Raw genomic sequence first — 22,253 nt, 5'->3', positions numbered from 1 at the left:
TCAGCCACGAGTTCAAACTTTCCCTCTCTCTGTTCCGCTCTAAACTATCCCGTGGCACAGGAAAGAGTCCCGAGATAACCACTCTGTCTGACTTGGCCTTAAGTTTCCACCCCAACTCCATAAATTTCTGCTTGATGTCCCCTTCCCTTAATCTCCCTATGTCATGCGTCCCCACATGAACTATGACTTGGGGCTGACTCCCCTCTCCCTTAAGAGTCCTGAACACCCTCTCTGAAACATCCCGGACCCCAGCTCCTGGGAGGCAACACACCAGCCCTGAGTCCCTACCATTACTGCTAACTCTCCTATCTGTCCCCCTAACTGTGGATTCCCAATCACCAGGCCCAATCTTTTACTTCCCCTATCCACCTGAGCCTTCACAACAGGCTCACCTCCAGAGACCTGCTCCCTTTGGCTATCTCCAGTTGATTCCTCCTCAACTGTAGCCTCCAGGACAGAAAACTTATTTTGGAGGGGAACAGCCCTAGGGGATTGTCTCCCCAATTGCTTCTTACCCCTCTTCCTAGCAGTTACCCAAGACTCATTTTTAGGAGTGACTATCTCTTTGTAACTCCTATCAATGTCCGCCTCAACCTCCCGAATTATCCGGAGTTCCTCCAATTCCAGCTCCAGCTCCTTAACACGCTCCTCCGGAAGCTGCAAGCGTACACACTTCCTGCAGGTAAAATCAGCAGAAACACTACTGGTGTCCCTCACCACGTACATACCCCAGGAGGTGCAGCTTATAGCCTGAACTGCCATCTCTGAAACAATTTCCAGGAGGAAAATAAAAAACTTCCCACACACTTATTATTAGGTTAGAGGAGGGGGGAGGGTGGGATACTCTACCTGGGTGGAGGATCGGGTATCCTCTCTGTACCAATTTATAGGGTCAGAGAGACGCAGAAAAAAAACTACAAATACCGGTAAGCCTCCTAGTGACGACTTCCGGTTTCTAACTAATTTAAAAAAAGAAAAAGAAACCACCACTGCTCGCAACTTTAACTAGAAATGAAAAGTTAAAATTTAAAAAAGAAAATTTACCTCAATCGCGACCTCCACACATGCCCAAAAATCGCTGCCTCTCTGTGCTGCTCCACAGGAACAACTCTGGCCTCAGACAGAGCATATAAAGTACCGACAGTTTACAGATTACTGATTAGAATGCAAATCTTTACACCTAACCTGCTGTTCAAGTCCTAAATACACACCTCTTTAATCTGTGATCAGTGCTCCTTCCACTCACATTGTCGGCCACTTTAGGACTTGAACAGCAGGTTAGGTGTAAAGATTCGCATTCTAATCAGTAATCTATAACTGTGCTTTATATGCTCTGTCTGAGGCCAGAACGCTCCATTCACCTGAAGAAGAGGGAAACCCCTCAAAAGCTAGTGAGTTTACTATCAAATAAATCGGTTGGACTTAAACCTGGTGTTGTCACACCCCCTGTAGCCAGTGAGGCCCCAGCAATTTCCTCCCTTGCCTCTCTCAGTATTTTGGGGTATATCCCTTCAGGCTCTGGGTACTTGTCTCCCTTAATGTTTCTCAAGAACCCCTATACCATCTATTTTTTGATCTCAACATGACTCACACTATCTACACACCCTTTCCCAGATTCATCATCCATCAAGTCTTTCTCTTTGGCGAATACTGACGCAAAGTACTTATTTAATACCTTGCCCATATTTAATTTCCTCTGGCTCCATGCATAGATTCCCTCTGCTGTCCTTGAGTGGGCCAGCCCACACTTTGGCTACCCTCTTGCTCTTTATTTATTTCTGAAAAGCCTTGGGATTTTCCTTCATCCTGACGGCCAATGATTTTTCTTGACCCCTTTTAGCCCTCCTTACTCCTTGCTTAAGTTTCACCCTGTACTATTGGAGCAGAGGGAGGCCATGGAACCATTCAAGCCTATTTTGCTATTCAGAGAGATCAAGGCTGGTCTGCGACTTAAATTCAGATACCTGAGTTTATCCATATACTTTAATACCTGGCTAACAAAAACTTTGTTCATCTCAGTTTTCAAATTAACCATTGATCTATCAATTCTTCTTTATTGAAGTCAGTTCCAACTTCTTCCACTCTCTAAATGTAATTTCATTTCTGCAAGGTTTGGATCTAATTTTCTAGAACAAACAAAGAACAAAGAACATCCCAGCACGGGAAACAGGCCCTTTGGCCCAACGAGCCCGCGCCGCCGCATCTTCCCACGCCTACCCCTCTCTCCCAAGTCCCACCCTAACTACTGAAAATAAGACAGATTGGGAGCAAATATCTGTTGCACTTAATATTTTGAAAATTTCAATCACCCCTTAACTTTCTAAATTCACAGCAATATAAACCCTACTTGTTCAATCTCTCCTCATAAATTTTGTTAAGGCCCAGACAGATACTCCAAGGTATTTTATGAAGTTTATCAAGACCCTAACTTTTGCATTTGGTTTTGGCTTTATGGTGAGCATGAGGTGTTTCACTCCATGATTCAAGTGATGCACTAGGAAGCTTTTCTCAAAACAAACTTTACTTAAGAACACAAACATAGCAAAATGAATTAACATAACTCCTACCGGTTAAAATACTTAGACAAGGCAAGCCAAGGCATAAATCCTGTCTCTCAGGATCTTCTCCGTCAACTTCTCAACCACTAAGGTTAGCGTCACTGGTCGATAATTTCCTGGGCTATCTCTTCTCCCTTTCTTGAATAGAGGAACCACATCTGCAATCCTCCGGAACCTCTTCCGTCTCCATTGATGACGCAAAGATCATCGCCAGAGACTCTGCAATCTCTTCCCTCGCCTCCCACAGTAACCGGGGGTACATCCCACCCGGTCCTGGCGACTTATCTAACTTGATTTTTGAGGGTCTGCCACAGTTCAGTAATGTTGATGACTTCTCCTTTTCCATTTTCACTTAGCCATTCAAAGCATATAATGCATCAAAGCTAAACAGTTTGACCTCCTGTGTGTTTGAGCACATACTTGTTTTCGTGGCAGAGTATTACCTTGCACCCAGGGAGTCCAAGTTACTTTGGCAACATTCACTTTTACTGCATGTTGTAATCCGGAGTTAGTGATGGTTGATCTAATTTTCCTTTCATCACATGGCTGCCCAGGAATCTATTCTGCTCTTGCCCCCTGCCATTGATGTGTGTTGGAAGGATTTACAAGTATATAGTGAACAGGAGGTGGTAGAAACAACACAATAGCAACATTTAAGAGGCATCTTAATGGATATATGAATAGGCAGGGAATAGAGTGATATGGACTGCGTAGAGGCAAAAGGCCTTTAGAAAGGCATCATGTGTCAGCGCAGACTTGGGGAGCCGAAGTGTCTGCTCCTGTGCTGGGAACGCTGTGGAACATGCGGACTGTCCTTTGCCCTCTTTGTTTGGTGACATGAACACACTTTCCTAGGCTATCAAGTCCTAGAGTGTGACTTAAACCCAGGACTTACAGCTCAAAGCAGGGGTATGACCCACGGCACCACAGTCGTTTTGATAGACTGATGTAATTTTGTTCTTCTGAACAACCCTGAGCAATCGGGTTTGATTTGAGCTAGAGGAACTATGTAATATGCCTTGAATGCTACGCTCAATATTTGGACTTCATTTCTCCACTGACATTCTGACTTAAATTTGAGTCTTGTAAGTAGTTTAGAACTATTTGTCACAAATCATGACATGCCTGATGTAATGGGGCTACAGCTTTCACCTGCTGCATGAGTTAATGCCTGCAGTACGCTGATTTTCAAAGTAGAAATTAAAAAGATATTGTTTTTTGGTGACTGATATTTTGCTATTTTTCTGACCAGAAACCTGCTGCCCATCAGTCATGTTTGTATAGAGGATGGAGAGAGGCCTATGGTACTGCTGCCCTACCTGAATTGGGGGAATCTGAAACTCTTCCTTCGACAGTGCAAGCTTGCTGAGGCCAACAATCCCCAGGTAACTGCTGAGAAATAGCACTATTTTTTGACATTTCATAGCCACAATAGTTAAATGTTGAACCTAATAAAGTAGCAAACATCTGTTATCCCTGAGTGTGAATACTTAGGGTGGGATTTTCTGGCCCCTCCAAATGATGGGATCTTCCAGTGCTGTCGAAGTCGATGAATGTTTGAATGTCTCACTACACCCTCTGTGGAGGGATTATACAAACCCAGCCTTAATGTTCATAGAAGGCTGTACTTGAAGGAGCTGTCCAATTGATTTCATTCCACTGATTTTTTTCCCCAAATATCCGCACTGTTTTCCCTGACAGGCATTTATCCGACTTCCTTTTTATAGTTAATGTTGAATCTCTTTCAGAAGTGCATTCTGACAACCACCATTTGCTGCATAAAAGATCTTCTCATCTTCTCTGTGGTTCTTTAGCCAAATACCTTAAACCTGTGTCCTCTAGTTGCTGATAATTCTGCCACTGTTTCAAACAGTTCATACTCATCATTTTGAGTACCTGTTAAAACTTCCTTTAAGCCCCTCCATCCTCGGATGGAGAAAGCTAGCACGAGGGGGCATGACTTTAAATTAAGGGGGGGTAGCTACAGGACGGATGTCAGGGGTAGGTTCTTTACCCAGCGGGTGGTGAGGGATTGGAATGCCCTGCCTGCTGCAGTTGTAGATGCGTCTAGTTTGGGGGCGTTTAAGAGATCTCTGGATAGGTTTATGGACGAAAAGGGATTGGTATAGGCTAGTGGGTCATTGTTTTTGTAACTGGTCGGCGCAACATCGTGGGCCGAAGGGCCTGTTCTGCGCTGTAATGTTCTATGTTCTATGTTCTATGTTCTAAAAGAAAACAATCTCGAATTCTCTAATCTCTCAGTCCCTTATCCCTGGCAGCATTTTAATGACTTAATCCACCCACAATAATGAACATTGTTCCTAAAGAGTGATGGCCAAAATTGAAAACAATACTCTGGCCGAAGCCTATCCAAATACGTGTGAATTTTCATGCTTTAATACCCTGTCTCTGGCTATCAAACCAAAGTCTTTTTAATAGCCTTCTCAGTCCTGCCACCTTCAAAGATGCTGTGTTCTTCTACCCAAGTTAAAATTGTACCATCCGGAGTCATGGAGATTTACAGCATAGAAACAGGCTCTTCAGCCCTCCATGCTGCCCTCTTTTTAACCAATAAGCTGGTTCCAATTGCCCGTGTTTGGCTTGTATCCCTCTATTCCCATCTTACGGATGTAACTGTCTAAATGCATTTTAAAAGACAAAATTTATCCTGCCTCTACTATTATCTCTGTGTGAAATAATTGCCCTTCTGGAACTTCTGTCTCTCTCCCCTCTCACCTTAAAGCTGTGCCCTCTAGTTTTAGACTCCCCTACCTTTGGGCAAATATGTTGATGATTGAGATGATCTATGTCCTTCATTATTTTATATACCTCTACAAGATCACCCTATGTTCCACAGAAAGATGTCCCACTTTATCTAGCCTCTCTTTATAACTCAAACCATCAGATCCTGGTAGCATCCTTGTAAATCTTTTCTGCACTCTTTCTAGTTTAATAACATTCTTTTTGTATACACAGGATTCCAAGTGTAGCCTTACCAACATCTTGTACAACTTCAACAAGACATCCCAATCCCTGTATTCAATGTTGACCAATGAAACCAAGCATGCTGTATGCCTTCTTCACCATTCTGTCAACCTGTGACTCCACTTTCAAGGAACTATGAACTGTACCCCTAGATCTCTTTGTTCTATAACTCTCCTAAATGTCCTACCATTAACTGAGTAAATCCTGCCCTGGTTCAATCTACCAAAATGCATCACCTTGCATTTATCTAAATTAAACTCCCATCTGCCATTCGTCAGCCCAGTGGCCCAATTGATCAAGACCCCATTGCAATCCTAGATAACCTTCTTTACTGTCCACTATGCCACCAATCTTACTGTCAACTGCAAACTTACTAACCATGCCTACTAAATTCTCATCCAAATCATTAATGTAAATATCAAATACAGTGGACCCAGCAGTGATCCCTGAGGCATAACAATGGTCACAGGCCTCCAGTTTGAAAAACAACCCTCTACAATAACTCTCTGGCTTCTGTCATCAAGCCAATTTTATATCCATTTGGCTATTTCACCCCGGATCCCATGAAATTTAATCTGATGCAACAACCTACTGTGCGGTACCTTATCAAAGGCCTTGCTAAAGTCCAGGTAGACAACATCAAATGCACTCCCCTCATCTACCTTCTTGGTTACCCCTTCAAAAACCTCAACCAAATTTGTGAGACATGATTTTGCACTCAAAGCCATGCTGAGTGTGCCTAATCAGTCCTTGTGTCTCTAAATGCTGTAAATTCTGTCTCTCAAAATACCTTCTAACAACTTGCCCACTGCAGATGTGAGGCTCACTGGCCTGGAGTTCCCAGGCTTCTCCCTGCAGCCCTATTTAAACAAAGGCACAATATTTGCCACCCTTTACTTTTCAGGCACCTCACCTGTGACTATCCATGATTGAAAAATCTCTGCTAGAGGACCTGCAATTTCCTCCCTAGCCTCCCACAGTGTCCTGGAATACACTGGTCCTGGGGACTTTCCTACTTTGATGTGCTTTAAGACTTCCAGCATCACCTCCTCTGTAATATGTATACTCCTCAAGACATCACTACTTATTTCCTTAAGTTCCCTAACATCCATGGTTTTCTCAACAGTGAATACTAATGAGAAGTGTATGCCTTCTTCACCATCTCATCCATCTCTTGTGGATCCCCACATAGATGACCTTGTTGATCCTTAAGAGGCCCTACTCCCTCCCTAGTTACTCTTTTGCTCTTTATGTATTTGTAGAAGCTCTTTGGGTTTCCCTTTGCCTTATCTGCCAAAACAAGCTCATGTCCCCTTTTGCCCTCCTGATTTCTCTCTTAAAACTACACCCTCTATACTCTTCAAGGAATTCAATTGATCCCAGCTGCCTATGAGTGTCATGTGCCTCCTCCTCCTTGACCAGGGCCTCAATATCCCAAGTTCCCTGCTTCTGCCAGCCTTGCCCTTCACTCTGAGAGGAATGTGCTTACCCTGAACCCTCGTTGACACATTTTTGAAAGCTTCCCACTTACCAGATGTCCCTTTGCCTTCCCACAGACTTAACTTTTGAAAGTTCCTGCCTGATTTGGTTGGCCTTGCTCTAATTTAAAATTTTAACTTTTGGGCCAGACCTATCATTCCCCATAACTATCTTAAAACTAATGGAATCACTGTCACTGGTCCCAAAGTGATCCCTCACTAACACTTCTGTCACCTGCCCTTTCTTGTTTCCCAAGAGGAGGTCAAGTTTTGCCCCCTCTCTAGTCAGACCATCCAGATACTGAATAAGGAATTCTTCCTGAATATACTCAACAAATTTCTCTCCATCCAAGCCTCTAATACTATGGCTGTCGCAGTCAATATTGGAAAAGCTAAAATCCCCTACTGTTACCACCCTCTTTTTCTTGGAGCTATCTCTAATCCCCTTACATACTTGCTCCTCAATATCCCTCCTTCTGTTTGGGGGCCTTTAGTACAACTCTATCAAAGTGATTTCCCCCTTCTTATTTCTCAGTTCAACCCATATAGAAAACTGGCCAAACCCTCAGATATATCTCCTCTCAGTACTGCCATTGTGTTTTCCCTAATCAAAAGTACAACTCCCACTCCACTCTTACCTCCTGTTCTGTCTTTCCGATAGCATCTGTAACCTGAAACATTGATCTGCCAGTCCTGTCCTTCCCTTAGCCATGTTTCAGCAATTGCTGTAATATCCCAGTCCTATGTATCCATCCATGCCCTGAGTTTATCTGGTCTCTTGCAATGAAATAAATGCAGTTTAATCTGGAATTCCCTTGATCTCTGTCTTGCTTTTGCCTGATCAGTCTAGTACTAGGATTACTGATGCTCCCTTTACTACTTAATGTGCTCTGTTTAACTTCTGTGCTGTCCTCAACCTTCTCTACTATCTCCCTACTGCTTTGCCCCCACCCCCCCAAACTAATTTAAACCCTCCCAACTGCCCCTAGCAAATCTCCCTGCCAGGATATTAGTCCCCCTCCAATTGAGATGTAACCCATCCCTCTTGAATAAGCCGTCCTTTCCCCAGAAGAGATCCCATGATCCAAAAATCTAAATCCCTGCCCCCTGCACCAGCTCTCAAGCCACACATTCATCTGTCTAATCTCTCAATGCTACTTTCACTCGCACATGGCACCGGTAGTAGTCCAGATATTACTACCTTTGAGATCCTGCACTTTAGCTTTCTGTCTATATTTACACTTCAGGACCTCATCCCTTTTCCTACCTATGTCACTGGTATCAATATACGCAATAACTTCTGCTTGCTCACCTTCCCCCTTAAGAATGTCCTGCAGTCACTCAGAAACGTCCTTGACCCTGGCACCAGGGAGGCAACACACCATCCTGGAGCCACATGTGTGCCGATCTGTGCCTCGAACTAGCGAGTCCCCTATTACTACTGCTCGATTGGTCTTTGTCAACCCTGCTCTATAGCAGAACCAGGTTGGTGCCAGAGGCCTGGCTGCTGATGACATCTTCCTCTGACAGGCTATCCCCCTCAACGGTACCCAAAATGGCATACTTGTTTGAAAGGGGAATAGCCACAGGAGACCTGCCTGTCTCACCTGACAGCCACCTATCTACCTGACTGAACCTGTGATGTGACAACCTCCCTGTAACTAGTGCCTGTTACGTTCTGACCCCAGTATCTTTCACAGTGTGTCCATCTGCTGCTCCAACTGAACAATGCAGTCTGTGAGGAGCTGCAGCTGGACGCAGTTCCTGCAGATAAACTTGTCAAAGAGTTTAAATTGCACCCTAATTTCCCACATCTGGCAGAAGGAGCATACCACTGCCCTATCTGCCATACTGCCCTTAAACAGGTGAAGGATGAAAGAATTTCAACTCGCCTTTCCCCTGCTTGTGGTCCTTCCAGTGACTTTTTTTCTGGTTAGAGGAGGAGGTTGGGAAGGAAACACTGTAGTAGTGTTTGGAGTTTAACTGTTCCTTTACAACAGCTCCTCCACAAACCACCTCCTGGTGGCAGTGACTGTGCCTATACGGCCAGTCAGCATCGCCGCTTTGCTGCCCTTGCCTGGATGCTTACCTTCACACAAAGACAGAGGATCTTCCAGAGGTTCATCTTCTGGGTCAGTGACTGCGCTCATGTAAATCTTACCTGAAATAGCCAATCAGCATTGCCGCTCTTCTGCCCTCACCTGGGCCAAACATGGGCAAATTGATGGTATCAAGCAGGAACTTTCAAAAGTTAATTGGGGCAATCTGTGGGAAGGCAAAGGAATGTCTGGCAAGTGGGAGGTTTTCAAAAGTGTGTTAACAAGGGTTCAGGGTAAGCACATTCCTCTCGGAGTGAAGGGCAAGGCTGGTAGGACATAGACATAGAACATAGAACAGTACAGCAAGTGCCAAGTTATGTCCGAACCCAAGATCAAGCTATCCCACTCCTTGAGGAATCCTGGATGACTCGGGATATTGAGACCATGGTCAAGAAGAAGAAAGAGGCACATGACGTGCATAGGCAGCTGGGATCAAGTGGATCCCTTGAAGAGGTGTTGTGAGGTAATGCATTTTGGAAGGTCTAATATAGCTAGGAAATATACAGTAAATGGCAGAACCTTTAAGAGTATTGATAGGCAAAGGGATCTGGATGTACAGGTATACAGGTCACTGAAAATGGCAGTGCAGGTGGAGAAGGTAGTCAAGAAGGCATACAGCATGCTTGCCTTCATCGGCCAGGGTATTGAGTTTAAAAATTGGCAAGTCATGTTGCAGCTTTATAGAATCTTAGTTAGGCCTCACTTGGAATACAGTGTTCAATTCTGGTCGCCACCCTATCAGATAGACGTGGAGGCTTTGGAGAGGGTACAGGAAAGATTTACCAGGATGTTGCCTGGTATGGAGGGCATTAGCTATGAAGAGAGGTTGGAGAAACTTGGTTTGTTCTCAGTGGAGCGACAGAGGTTGAGGGGAGACCTGATAGAAGTCTACAAGAATATGAGAGGCATGGACAGAATGGATAGTCAGAAGCTTTTTCCCAGGGTGAAAGAGCCAGTCATAAGGGGCATAGGTTTAAGCTGTGAGGGGCAAGGTTTAAAGGAGACATACGAGGCAGATTTTTTACACAGAGAGGAGTGGGTGCCCGGAACTCGTTGTCGGGGGAGATAGTGAAAGTGGATACAGTAGTGACTTTTAAGGGGCATCTTGACAAGTACACAAATAGGATGGGAGAAAAGGGGCCGAAGGACCTGTTTTTCATGCCGTAAACCTCTATGACTCTATAGGGTGACCAGAGCCATATACAATATTCCAAATGTGACAATGCCCTGTACAACTTCAACGGGATTCCTCTACTCAACGGGAAGGGTAGGAGGTTTTACTTAAGTCAGGCAGCATGGTTGGTGCAGGCTTGGAGGGCCAAAGTTCCTGTGCTATAATTTTCTTTCTTCTTTGCGCTTTGTTCTAAGAATATAGGGGATGTAGGAGTAGAGCTAAGAGAGAAATCAGGAGGGCAAAAAGGGGACATGTGATTGTTTTGGCAGATAAGGTAAATCCAAAGAGCTTCCATAAATACACAAAGGGCAAAAGACTAACAAGGGAGAGAGTAGGGCCTCTTAAAGATCAACAAAGTCATCTGTTTGCATATCCACAAGAGATGGTGAGATCCTTAGTGAATATTTCTCATCAGTATTTACTGTTGAGAAAAGCGTGGATGTGAGGGAATTGGGGGAAATAAATAGTGATGTCTTGAGGAGTGTACCGTATTACAGAGAAGGTGGTGCTGGAAGTCTCACAGGGCATCAAGGCAGATAAATCCCCAGGACATGATGAAGTGTATCCCAGGATATTGTTGAACCTAGCAGAGTTCTTTGAATCATCGATAGTCACAGGTGAGGTGCCTAAGGTTCAAGGGTGGTAAATGTTGTGCCTTTGTTTAAGAAGGGAAAAGCCTGGGAACTACAGGCCAGTGAGCCTCACATCTATGGTGGGTAAGTTGTTGAAAGGTATTTTGAGAGACAGGATCTACAGGCATTTAGAAATGCAAAGGCTGATTAGGGATAGTCAGCATGGCTTTGTGAGTGGAAAATCATGTCTCACAAATTTGATTGAGTTTTTTGAAGAGTTAACCAAGAAAGTAGATGAGAACAGTGTTATTGATGTTGTCTACATGAACTTTAGCAAGGCCTTTGACGAGATACTGCATGGTAGGTTGTTGCAAAAGATTAAATCTCACAGGATCCAGAGTGAGACATCTAAATGGATACAAAATTGGCTTGATGACAGAAGCCTGGTTCTGGACAGAAGGTGGTCGTAGAGAGTTATTTTTCAACTGGAGGCCTGGGACCAGTGGTGTGCCCCATGGATCAGTGCTGGGTGGTATAGTGGACAGTGAAGTTATCTCCAACTGCAACGGGATCTTGATCAATGGGGTCAGTGGCCTGACGAATGACAGATGGAATTTAATTTAGATAAATGCGAGGTAATGCATTTTGGTAGATTGAACCAGGGCAGGACTTACTCAGTTAATGGTAGGGCACTGGGGAGAGTTACAGAACAAAGAGATCTAGGTGTACATGTTCATAGCTCCTTGAAAATGGAGCCACAGGTGAAGTGGTGAAGAAGGCATTCGGCATGCTTAGGTTCATTGGTCAGAACATTGAATATAGGAATTGGGACATCTTGTTGAAGTTGTACAAGATATTGGTAAGGCCACATTTGGAATACTGTGTACAGTTCTGGTCACCCTATTATAGAAAGGATATTATTAAACTAGAAAGAGTGCAGAAAAGATTTATTGGGATGCTACTTAGGACTTGATAGTTTGAATTATAAGGAGAGGCTGGATAGACTGAGACTTCTTTCTCTGGAGCATAGGAGGCTGAGGGGTGATCTTATAGAGGTCTATAAAATAATGAGGGGCACAGATCAGCTAGATAGTCAGTATCTTTTTCCCCAAAGGTAGGGAGTCTAAAACTAGAGGGCATAGGTTTAAGTTGAGAGGGGAGAGATACAAAAGTATCCAGAGGGGCAATTTTTTCACACACAGGTTGGTGAGTGTCTGGAACAAACTGCCAGAGGAAGTAGTTAGAGGCAGGTACAGTTTTGTCTTTTAAAAAGCATTTAAACAATTACATGGGTAAGATCTGAATTGAGAGGTATGTGTCAAATACAGGCAATTGGGATAAGCTTAGGGCTTTAAAAAAAAGTGCGGCATGGACAAGTTTTGCCGAAGGGCCTTTTTCGATGCCGTAAACCTCTATGATTCTACAATTGGGACTAGCTTAAGGTTAAAAAAGGGGCCAAAGGACCTGTTTTCCATGCTGTAAACCTCTATAACTCTGCAGGATGACCAGAGCTGTATACAGTATGTGACAATGTCCTGTACAACTTCAACAGGAATCCCATCTCCTGTAATCAATGTTCTGACCAAAAAAAACCAAGCATGCTGAATGCCTTCTTCACTATTCTGTCCAGTTGTGACTCCACTTTCAAGGAGTTATTACTCTGCACACCGAGATCTCTTTGTTCTATAACTCTCCCCGCTGCCCTACCATTAACTGAGTAAGTCTTGCCCTGCTTCAGTCTACCAAAATGCATCACCTCACATTTATCCAAATTAAAAGATTTATCTAAATTAAATGTCCAAAAGATGTGCGGGTTATGTTGATTGGCCATGCAAAAAAATTGCCCATTAGTGTCCTGAGATGTGTAGATTAGAGGGATTACGGGTAAAATATGTAGGGATATAGAGGTAGGGCCTGGGTGGGACTGTGGTCGGTGAAGACTGAATGGGCTGAAGGGCCTCTTTCTGGACTCTATGGTTCTATGATCTATTCTATGATCTAAACTCCATCTGCCATTCATCAGCTAACTGGCCCAATCGATCAAGATCCCATTGCAATCATAGATAACTTTCTTTACTGTCCACTATGCCACCAATCTTGGTGTCATCTGTAAATTATGTCTTTAACTTCTCTTGTCATGTTCAATATTAAATTTTCTTTGCTGCTTTGATAACCTGTTTATAATCCAAGCATGAACATAACAAAATCATACAGTACAGTGACAAAGAAGGTTCTTAGACCCCAGCTCTTTTGTAAAGTCATCCAGTCAGTCCTATTCCTGTAATGTTTTTTTACAATTCCCTTTTGAAGACAACAGTTGAATATATTTCCACATACCTTGGCAATTCATGCCAAATGTCAACTTTTGACTGCATAAAAATATTTTCCTTATGTAGCCTTTGGTTCTTCTGCTGATTCACTGAAATCTGTACTCACAAGTTATTGACGGTTCTGCTGTTGGATGCACTTTCTCTTTACTTACTTTATCGAAACCCATCATGATTGTAAACATCTCCAACTGATGTTCTCTTAGTTTTTTCTGCCCTAAGGGGAACAACCGCAGCTTCCCTATTCCATCTGTGTATCATTGATTATGGTTATAACGCAGAAAGAGGTCACTCAACTGCATTGCTCTAAAGAGAGCCGCTATTGAGACAATGAGCTGAAGGGCTACGCCCTGTGGTGTAGTGGATCTGGATATTTAATAACTATTACTTCTCCTCACTCCAACCAATTTGCATCACCTCACACTTGCTGCATTGAATTGTATTTGCCAGGTATCCACTCAATCCTTAACTCTTAAGTTTTTCTTACTATCTTACTTCTATTATTGAAACTCTTAATTCTGCACTGGGTAGCAATATGAGCACAGCAGCAAATAAGATTGGTGAGGGAATTATAACGGTAAAAAGGCAGGATTGAAGGCTGAACACGCAAGCATTCATAACAAAATGAATGAATTAATAGCACAATTAGAAGTAAAGAAGAATGATATGATAGCCATTACAGAGTCGTAGTTGCAAGGGATAGCAGAGTGACACAGTGATTAGCACTGCTGCCTCACAGGTATAGGAACCTGGGTTCAATTCCAGCCCTGGATCACTGTCTGTGTGGAGTGTGTACATTCTCCCTGTGTCTGCATGGGTTTCCTCCGGGTGTTCCAGTTTCTTCCCACAGTCCAAAGATGTGCTGGTTAGGTGTATTGGCCATGTTAAAATGTTTGTTAGTGTTCCAAGATGTGTAAGTTAGATTGATTAGCCACGGGACATGTGTGAATAGGGCAAGGAAGAGGGCCTCGGGATGTTACTTACCCAGTAAATAACTCGAGTACCCTGTCAGAAAGTTGGTACTGATTCGATGGACCAAATGACCTCTTCTGTACTGTAGGGATTCTATGATTCTAAGGAGACCCAGGCTGGGATTGAATATTCAAGGATATTTGACATTTTGGAACGACAGAAGGGACAGAAAAGGAGTTTGGGTAACTCTGCTAATGAAAGGTGAGATCAATCCAATAGTGAGAAATGATCATGGTTCACAAGATCAAGATGCAAAATCGATTTGGGTGGAGATGGAACAATTGCAAAGGAAACTAGTCACTGTAAAGTAGGTTATAAATCTCCTAACAGCAAGTAAGGCAGAATATACATCAGTAAGTAATGGGAGCTTGCAAGAAAAGATATTGCAATGATCATAAGTGACTTTATAAATTGGCTGGATAAATTAGATTGACACATGTAACCATAGACTCTTAGAATCATAGAATTCCCACAGTGCAGAAGGAGGCTAATCGGTCCTTCGAGTCTGCACTGACCCTCTAAAAGAACATTTTACTCAAGGCCAACCCACTGGCCAATCCCCACGACCCTATGCAATTACGATGGTTGTTCCATCTGACCTACACATCTTTGGACACTGAGGCATTTTTAGCATTACCAATCATCTAACCTGCACATGTTTGGACTGAAGGAGGAAACCAGAGCACCCGGAGGACACCCATGCAGACATGGGGAGAACATGCAAACTCCATATAGATAGTGACTCATGGCCAGAATTGAATCCGGGTTCCTGGCGCTGTTCAACAGCAGTGCTAACTACTGTGCCACCTTACTGGAAGGTGAGTTCATAGAGCATATTCGGGACAGTTTCTTCGAAGAATACATTCTGGAATCTGCCAGAAACCAGGCTATTCTGAATCTGGTTATGTGATCGAATTACTTGAAGACCTTAAAGTCATGTATCCTTGAGGCAAGAGTGCTCATAATATCATAGAATTTTACATTCAGTTTGAGAGTGAGAGATATGGGTCCATAGCTAGAGTCTTAACCTTTAAAGGGTATGAGGACAGAGTCGGCTTAAGAAATTGATTAAATAGATGGCACAGTGGTTAGCACTGCTGCTCACAGCTCCAGGGACCCGATTCAATTCCCACCTTGGGTGACTGTGTGGAGTTTGTACATTCTCCCCATGTCTGTGAGGGTTTCTTCCAGGTGTTTTGGTTTCCTCCCACACTCCAAAGATGTGCTGGCTAGGTTGATTTGATATACTAAATTGCCCCTTAATGTCCAAAGATTTAAAGCATTCACTAGGAAGAAGTAATGGGTATCGTAATGGTACTTCAGGCTGATAAGTCCCCTTTACTTGATGACCTCCATTCTAGGGTCCTAAAATAAGTGTCTAGAGAGATGGTGGATGCATTGGTTGTAATCTTTCATAATTCCCTAGATTTTAGAAAAGTCCTAGTGGATTAGAAAACTGCAAGTGTAATGCTTCTGCTCACACAAAGAGGGAAAAGCTGGAAACTATAAGCTAGTTAGCCTAAAATCTGCCATTGGGAAAATATTAGAATCTATGATTAAAGAGGTAATAAGAGGATATTTAGAAACCAGTAATACAGTCAGACAGAATTAACATGATTTTGTGAAAAGAATTTTGTGTTGGGCAAATTTATTGCAGTCGTTTGAAGACGTGACAAGCAGGGTGGATAAAGGAGAGCCAGTAAATGTAGAGCATTGGATTTCAAAAAAGGCACCACATAAAACATTACTACACAATAGAAAAGCTTATGATGTTAGGCTAATATATTAGCATGGGTAGAGGACTGCCTAACTAACAGAAAACAGATTTTGGATAAATGGATAGCTAACTAACTACTGGAGTACCATAATGATCAGTGATAGGGTCTCAACTATTTACAATCTATATCAGTGACTTTGATGGAGGGACTGACTTTACTGCAGCCTAATTTGCTGCTGATATGAAGATAGGTAGGAAAGCAAGTTGTGAAGAGAATACCATGAATAAATGGAATAAAAGGGACAACAGCAAGTGAATACAAAATTAGCTGAATGATATGAAGCGGATAGTGATGGTCAATGGATATTTTTCAGGCTGGAGAAAGTTTTGTAGTTGTGTTCCCCAAGGGGTCAGTATTTAATGATCTAGATCTTGGTGTGCCAGGGACAATTTCAATTTGCAGATGACAGAATTTAGAGAGGACAGTGTGGAACTTTAAAAGAAAATGGACGAGTTAGTGGTGTGGGCAAATAGATGGCAGATAAATCACAGAATGCTACAGTGCAGAAGAGGCCCTTCAGTGCTTCGAGTCTGCACTGATGCATGGAAGGCCCCACCTAATGCCACTTGCCAGCACTTGGCCTATAGCCTTGAATGTTATGGTGTGTCAAGTACTCCTCCAGGCACTTCTTAAAAGATGTGAGGCATCCTACTTCCACCACCCTCCCAGGCAGTGCATTCCAGACCCTCAGCACTCTCCAAGTAAAGAAGTTTTTCTTCAAATTCCCCCTAAACCTCCCACGTCTCACTTTTAACTTGTGTCCCCTCGTAACTGACCCTTCAACTAAGGGGAACAGCTGCTCCCTATCCACCCTATACATGTGCATCATAATCTCGAACACCTCAATCAGGTCACCCCTCAGTCTTCTCTGCTCCAGAGAAAACAGTACAAGCCTATCCAATCTTACTTTATAACTTAAGTGTTCCATCCCAGACAATATCCTGGTGAATCTCCTCTGCACCCCCTCCAGTGCATTCATGTCCTTCCTATAATGTGGCGATCAGAATTGCACATAATACTCCAGCTGTGGCCTCAAAGTTCTATACAACTCCATTATGACCTTTCTACTTTGGTAAGCTGTACCCCTATTGAATAAGGGAAATGTGCCAAATACCTTTTTCACCACCCTATTAACCTGCCTTTCTGCCTTCAGAAATCTGTAGACAAACATGCCGAGGTCCCTTTGTTCTTCAGAACTTCCCAGTGTTAGAGCTTTCCTGGCATACTTCCTTGTCAAATTACTCCTTCTAAAGTGCATTACCGTACATTTTTTGGGGTTAAATTCTATCACTTATCTGCCCGTTTGACCATCTCATCTATACTTTCTTGTAGCCCAAGACTCAACCTCACGGTTTACCACCCAGCCAATCTTTGTGTCATCGGCAAACTTATTGATATTCCCTTTATTGTCATCTATGTCAATTATATAAATGATGAACAATAGGGGGCCAGTACGGATCCCTGTGGTACGCCACTGGTCACTGGCCACTGTCGTTAAAGTAGCCGTCTCTCACCACTCTCTCTATCTCCTACTGGTAAGCCACCTTATCAGATCACCAAGTATCCCATATGCATTAGCTTCTTAATAAGTCTCCCACGTGGAACTTTATCAAAAGCTTTGTTGAAATCCATGTAAACTACATCAACCACACTACCCTCATCCACACACTTGGTTACATGCTCAAAAAATTCAATCAAATTTGTTAGGCATGACCTCCCTCTGACAAAATCATGCTGACTACCCCGATCAAATCTTGCCTATCCAAATGGAGACAGATTCTCTCCTTCAGAATCTTCTTCAGAAGTTTCCCAACCACAAGTCATGAGACTAACTGGTCTGTAGTTCACTGGCTTGTCTCTACAGCCTTTCTTAAATGGTGGGACCAAATTAGCTGTTCTCCAGTCCTCTGGCACCTCCCCGGTGGCCAAGGAGGAATTAAAAATTGGGTCAGAGCCTCTGCAATTTCCTCCCTTGCCTCTCACAGCAGCCTGGGAGACAATTCATCCTAATCTGGAGATTTGTCCACTTTTAAACCCACCAATACCTTGTCACTCCCTATGATAATTTTCTATAGAGCCCCTCAGTCTCTCTCCCCAAGTTCCATAACTACTTCCTCATTCTCATGGATGAAGACAGATGTGAAATATTCGTTTAACACCCTACAATGACCTCTGCCTCCATCCATAGATTTCTCCCTTGGTCCCCAATGGACCCAATTCTTTCCCTGGTTATCCTTTTCCCATTGAATTTCAACGCGGAGAAGTGAGAAGACATTTTAATAGGATGAACATGGAGAGACAATGTAAAATAAGGGATAAAATTCATAAAGGGGGTGCAGGATCAGAGGGAGGTCAGTGCATATGTGCATAAATCATTGAAGGTGGCATGATGTCCTGGGCTTTGTTAGTAGATGTATAGAGTACAAAAGCAAGGCGGTTATGCTGAACTTATACAAAACACTAGTTAGACCTTAGCTGGAATATTGTATACTGTTCTGGATGCCACACTACAGGAAGAATGTTAATGCATTGGAGAGAGTGTATAAGATCAATAAGAATAGTTCCAGGGATGAGAAACTACAGTTATGAGGATGGACTGAAGAGATAGGAACTATTCTCCTCGAAGAGAATAGGAAAGTGGAGATTTGATAGAGAGGAGGCTGGACAGAGCAGATAGGGAGAGATTGCCCTTGCTCATAAAAAGATTGAGAATGAGAGGGCACAAATTTCAAGTGATTTCCAAAAGAAGCAAAAGTAACGTACAGAGAAACTTCCTCTCACAGTGAGTGGTTTGGGTCAAGAATGCATTGCCTGAAAGTGTAGTGGAGGAACGTTCAATCGAGGCATTCAAGACAGCATTAGATGATTATTTGAATAGAAACCATGTGCAGGGGAATGGCACTAAGTCATGATGCTTTTTTGGAGAGCTCTTGCAGACATGATGGGCCAAATGGCCGCATTCTGCACTGAAACAATTCTGTGAAGAGCCTACAAAGGGATACAGATAGATGAGGCGAGTAGGCAAAATATTGAGAGATAATATGAGAGTATAATGTGGGAAAATGTGAGATTTTCCACTTTGGTAGGGAAAATACAAAAGTGGAATATGTTTTAAATACACAGATACTGCAGAATGCTGTGTACAGATGGATTTAGGTACAAATGATTGGGAAGATAAATTGAATGTTCGCCTTTGTTGGAAGGGGATTGTTGTAGAAAAGTAAGAAAATCTTGCTAAAACTGTACAGGGCATTGCCTGTGTAGAACTTTGCTCTCCTTAGGGATATACTTGTATTGAAAGCAATTGAAAGAAGATTCACTGGACTGATCTCTATGATGAGGGATTTTTCTTACGTGGAAACTTTGAGTCTGTTAGGTTGGTACTTATTGGAGTTTAGAAGGGTGAGAGGGAATCTTGTTGAAACATGCAAGATTTTTAGGGGCAGGGTAGAGCTGTGACGTGTTTTTCTCTCATGGGAGGAATCTAAAACTGGAAGGAACAGTTTAAAAATAGGGGATCTCCCAATTCAGTTGCAATGAGGAGGAATTTTTTCTCTGAGGGTTGTTAGTCTGTGGAATTCTTTTTCCCAAAGAACAGTGGCAGCTATATCATTGAATTAATGGACATGAGGGTAAGGAACCGAAAGGAAAGAGGAGTTAACTTCCATTAAATCAGTCATGATCTTATTCAATAGAGGAGTAGATCTCAGGGACAGAATTGGCCTTCTCCTGGTTCTTATGTTCAGACCTACTCCTCTACTGAATAAGATCATGGCTGAATAAATGTAGGTTAATTCCTCATTCAAGTCTGCCTCCTACCCACATATCCAATAATTCAAGCAACTCTTCTTGCTTTTCTTTGAAGTATTTCATTATGTTCTTTTCAGCAGTAGCTTATTTTGAAGATGTGGAGAAGGGGAAGCTGGGCCCTACCCTGCCTTGATCTTAGTTACTGATCGTATTGAATTATAGAGGTGATGAAATTGCCCTGCCCTGATATTGCTACTTGCAGGAAATGCTACTTAATAACTTGAAACACTGTGGAATGACAGAAAGTGGCTGACTTTGTTTTGACTTCTTTAGCAAATTATGTTTGAACTGTAGGTTTTAAGGTTGAAAATACTGAAAATATTTATGCAATGAATGATGGAAATTTAGGTATGGACTAGACTATTCAGCCCATTTTGCTTGCACTGATGTCAGCTGTTATAAAGCAAATGGCAAGCCAAGCAAGAGAGCTATGAAGGCGCTAAGTGCAGAATCAGGAAGAAATTATGAAGCTTTATATTAGATGGCACTATTAGAATTCTTCTGTGGAAGCTGTGAATTGATCATTTCTACATTACAGCTGCCATAATTGTGTTAATTTCTGCCAATTTTAAGATGGCTTGGCTTAACAAAATTGTCAACATATTAAGAAACATAAGTATTATATGATAACCATAGCTAAGAATTTTTAGTTGCACTCAATTGGAGACAGAACCAACAAACCAAATGTTACCATCACCAAAAGCCAATTAATATTCAAACTCATAACATTAGTACAATTAGGGATTATTCTTGCATTCTTTCTTGCTTCTTACATTGGGGTGAATGAAAGTTGGATTGTATTAGGGAGTTATATGATAAGTGTCATCCTTCACAGCCATCTATCTATTCTGTACTAAAATTGTGTTCCAGACCACTGGAATGGTTATTAACGTAACATGACTTAATTTCCAGATTAGCCAACACTATCTATTCACAAGTGTATGATCTTGTCTTTCCAGTGACTGTCAGAGAAATTCCGCCTGATCCAGCAGAACAACTGTGTACTCTCACTCCTGCCACAGTTTACTAATACTCTGCAGATTCCAGTGAGAATCATTCCCCTTCCTTGTTCATCCTGACCTAAATCACTTGAATCCTAAAAGTATCGAGAATATCTATTTATCCTTATCATGGGGGGAAATCTGGCAAGCAACCTTTGCCATTTACACTAAAATCGAAATGAACCAACTCAACCTTGTACAAAGAACAGCATGTAGATTATACAGCTTTCACCCTTTTTTGTCTGATGAAGGTGAATGGTAGATAAAAGGCAACCACTTTCTTCTAAACCTTCCAGTGCTCTGTATTCAAATCTATCCATTATGTCCGTGATGTAAAAACCATGACCAATGTTTAAATTCTGTCAGATCCCATCTTGTCTGTTGCCATACCTCCTGGACAATCAGTGAAATCACCTTCGGCTGCGTTCCTTGAATTTCAGAGCATGGTATCTAGCTGCTCTATCTGTATGGCAGCCCCTGACGATTCCTTACAATAAAAAAAGTCCAATTTGATGGTAACTAGGATTGCAGTTGCTATGTTGCAATCTTACTGCGTGATCTCATTTGAGTTCAACCACAAATTTGATACAAGTTCTGAAATTCTTCTAGCTGGATAAACATTTACAAATTATAACAATATAAAAACACATGTCTTTCACTTCTTCACCTTTTTCTCTCTTTATCACAAACATAACCAAAAATAGAGCTTTTATACATATACATTCTTAAGAAGGTATGCTATGTATGATCTATCAATAAAACTGCTGCTCACAATAATAAGCTAAAAAATCAAAATGTGAAACTATTTTGTTGTATTCAAGCTTTTCATTTTTCTTCTGTATATCTGGTTTTACTTTTGAACAGTAACTTAAGGAAATGTATTTTCAGTAACTGTTTATCATCTCTGACATTAGCAGGTCTGAAGAGCCAGGAGTATTGGAGAAGGGTGAGAAGTGCAGGGAGTTGAAAACTGACCCCATTGATATCTTCTAACCAATGCTCACAGCTACCTGTATTTTTGGTGCCTTTATGGGCTGTACTGCTGAACAGACACCACACCAGTTTAGAGCAACCTTAAATAAACCAGGGTAGTTATTGGAGTAAGTCCAGGACAATCAGCCCAGTCTTAGCTTTCATTGCAGTTGGGACCACAAGATGCAGCCAGTCACTTGATCACTGCGACAGGCATGTTCTTAGCGCAGCCATTGCACTTTTGATTGATGGTCTTGGATCATTGGGATTTGAAGAGTAGCCTGGAGATTGGAATTATTTCTCAGTAAGCTTCAGTATATTCTGAAGTTGATACCCTAACTGTTATAGTGGGGTCTTAGCTGGAGGCAGTGCAAGGTTTATTATCATTGCTCTGTATTGATAAACTGGTTGATTTTCTGGAGTTAAACATCCTTTGTTTTGGCTCTGAATAACCCTTGTCCTTTTTCTGGGCTTTTAGGTGAGGATGATAAATGTTTTCATTCTATCTGAAGTGAATGGAAACTACT

At 42.3% G+C, this 22,253-nt stretch overlaps 1 protein-coding gene across 2 annotated transcripts in view; it reads left to right on the top strand.

Annotated features, from left to right (window-relative positions):
- The window catches only part of ryk (receptor like tyrosine kinase), a 367,912-nt gene that overhangs the window by 230,934 nt on the left and 114,725 nt on the right, over positions 1-22,253 (top strand). For both annotated transcript variants that reach the window (XM_080184943.1, XM_080184936.1), the window contains one exon: positions 3,811-3,943. In XM_080184943.1, the coding sequence (XP_080041069.1) occupies positions 3,811-3,943 (133 nt within the window). The remainder of the gene's footprint in view (positions 1-3,810; positions 3,944-22,253) is intronic.

This window comes from Carcharhinus amblyrhynchos, chromosome 3 (genome assembly GCF_965287045.1).
Source record: "Carcharhinus amblyrhynchos chromosome 3, sCarAmb.v2.hapA, whole genome shotgun sequence".
Taxonomy (NCBI): domain Eukaryota; kingdom Metazoa; phylum Chordata; class Chondrichthyes; order Carcharhiniformes; family Carcharhinidae; genus Carcharhinus; species Carcharhinus amblyrhynchos.
The sequence above is the reverse complement of the archived record's forward strand: the minus strand, read 5'-3'. Positions and strand labels throughout refer to the sequence as shown.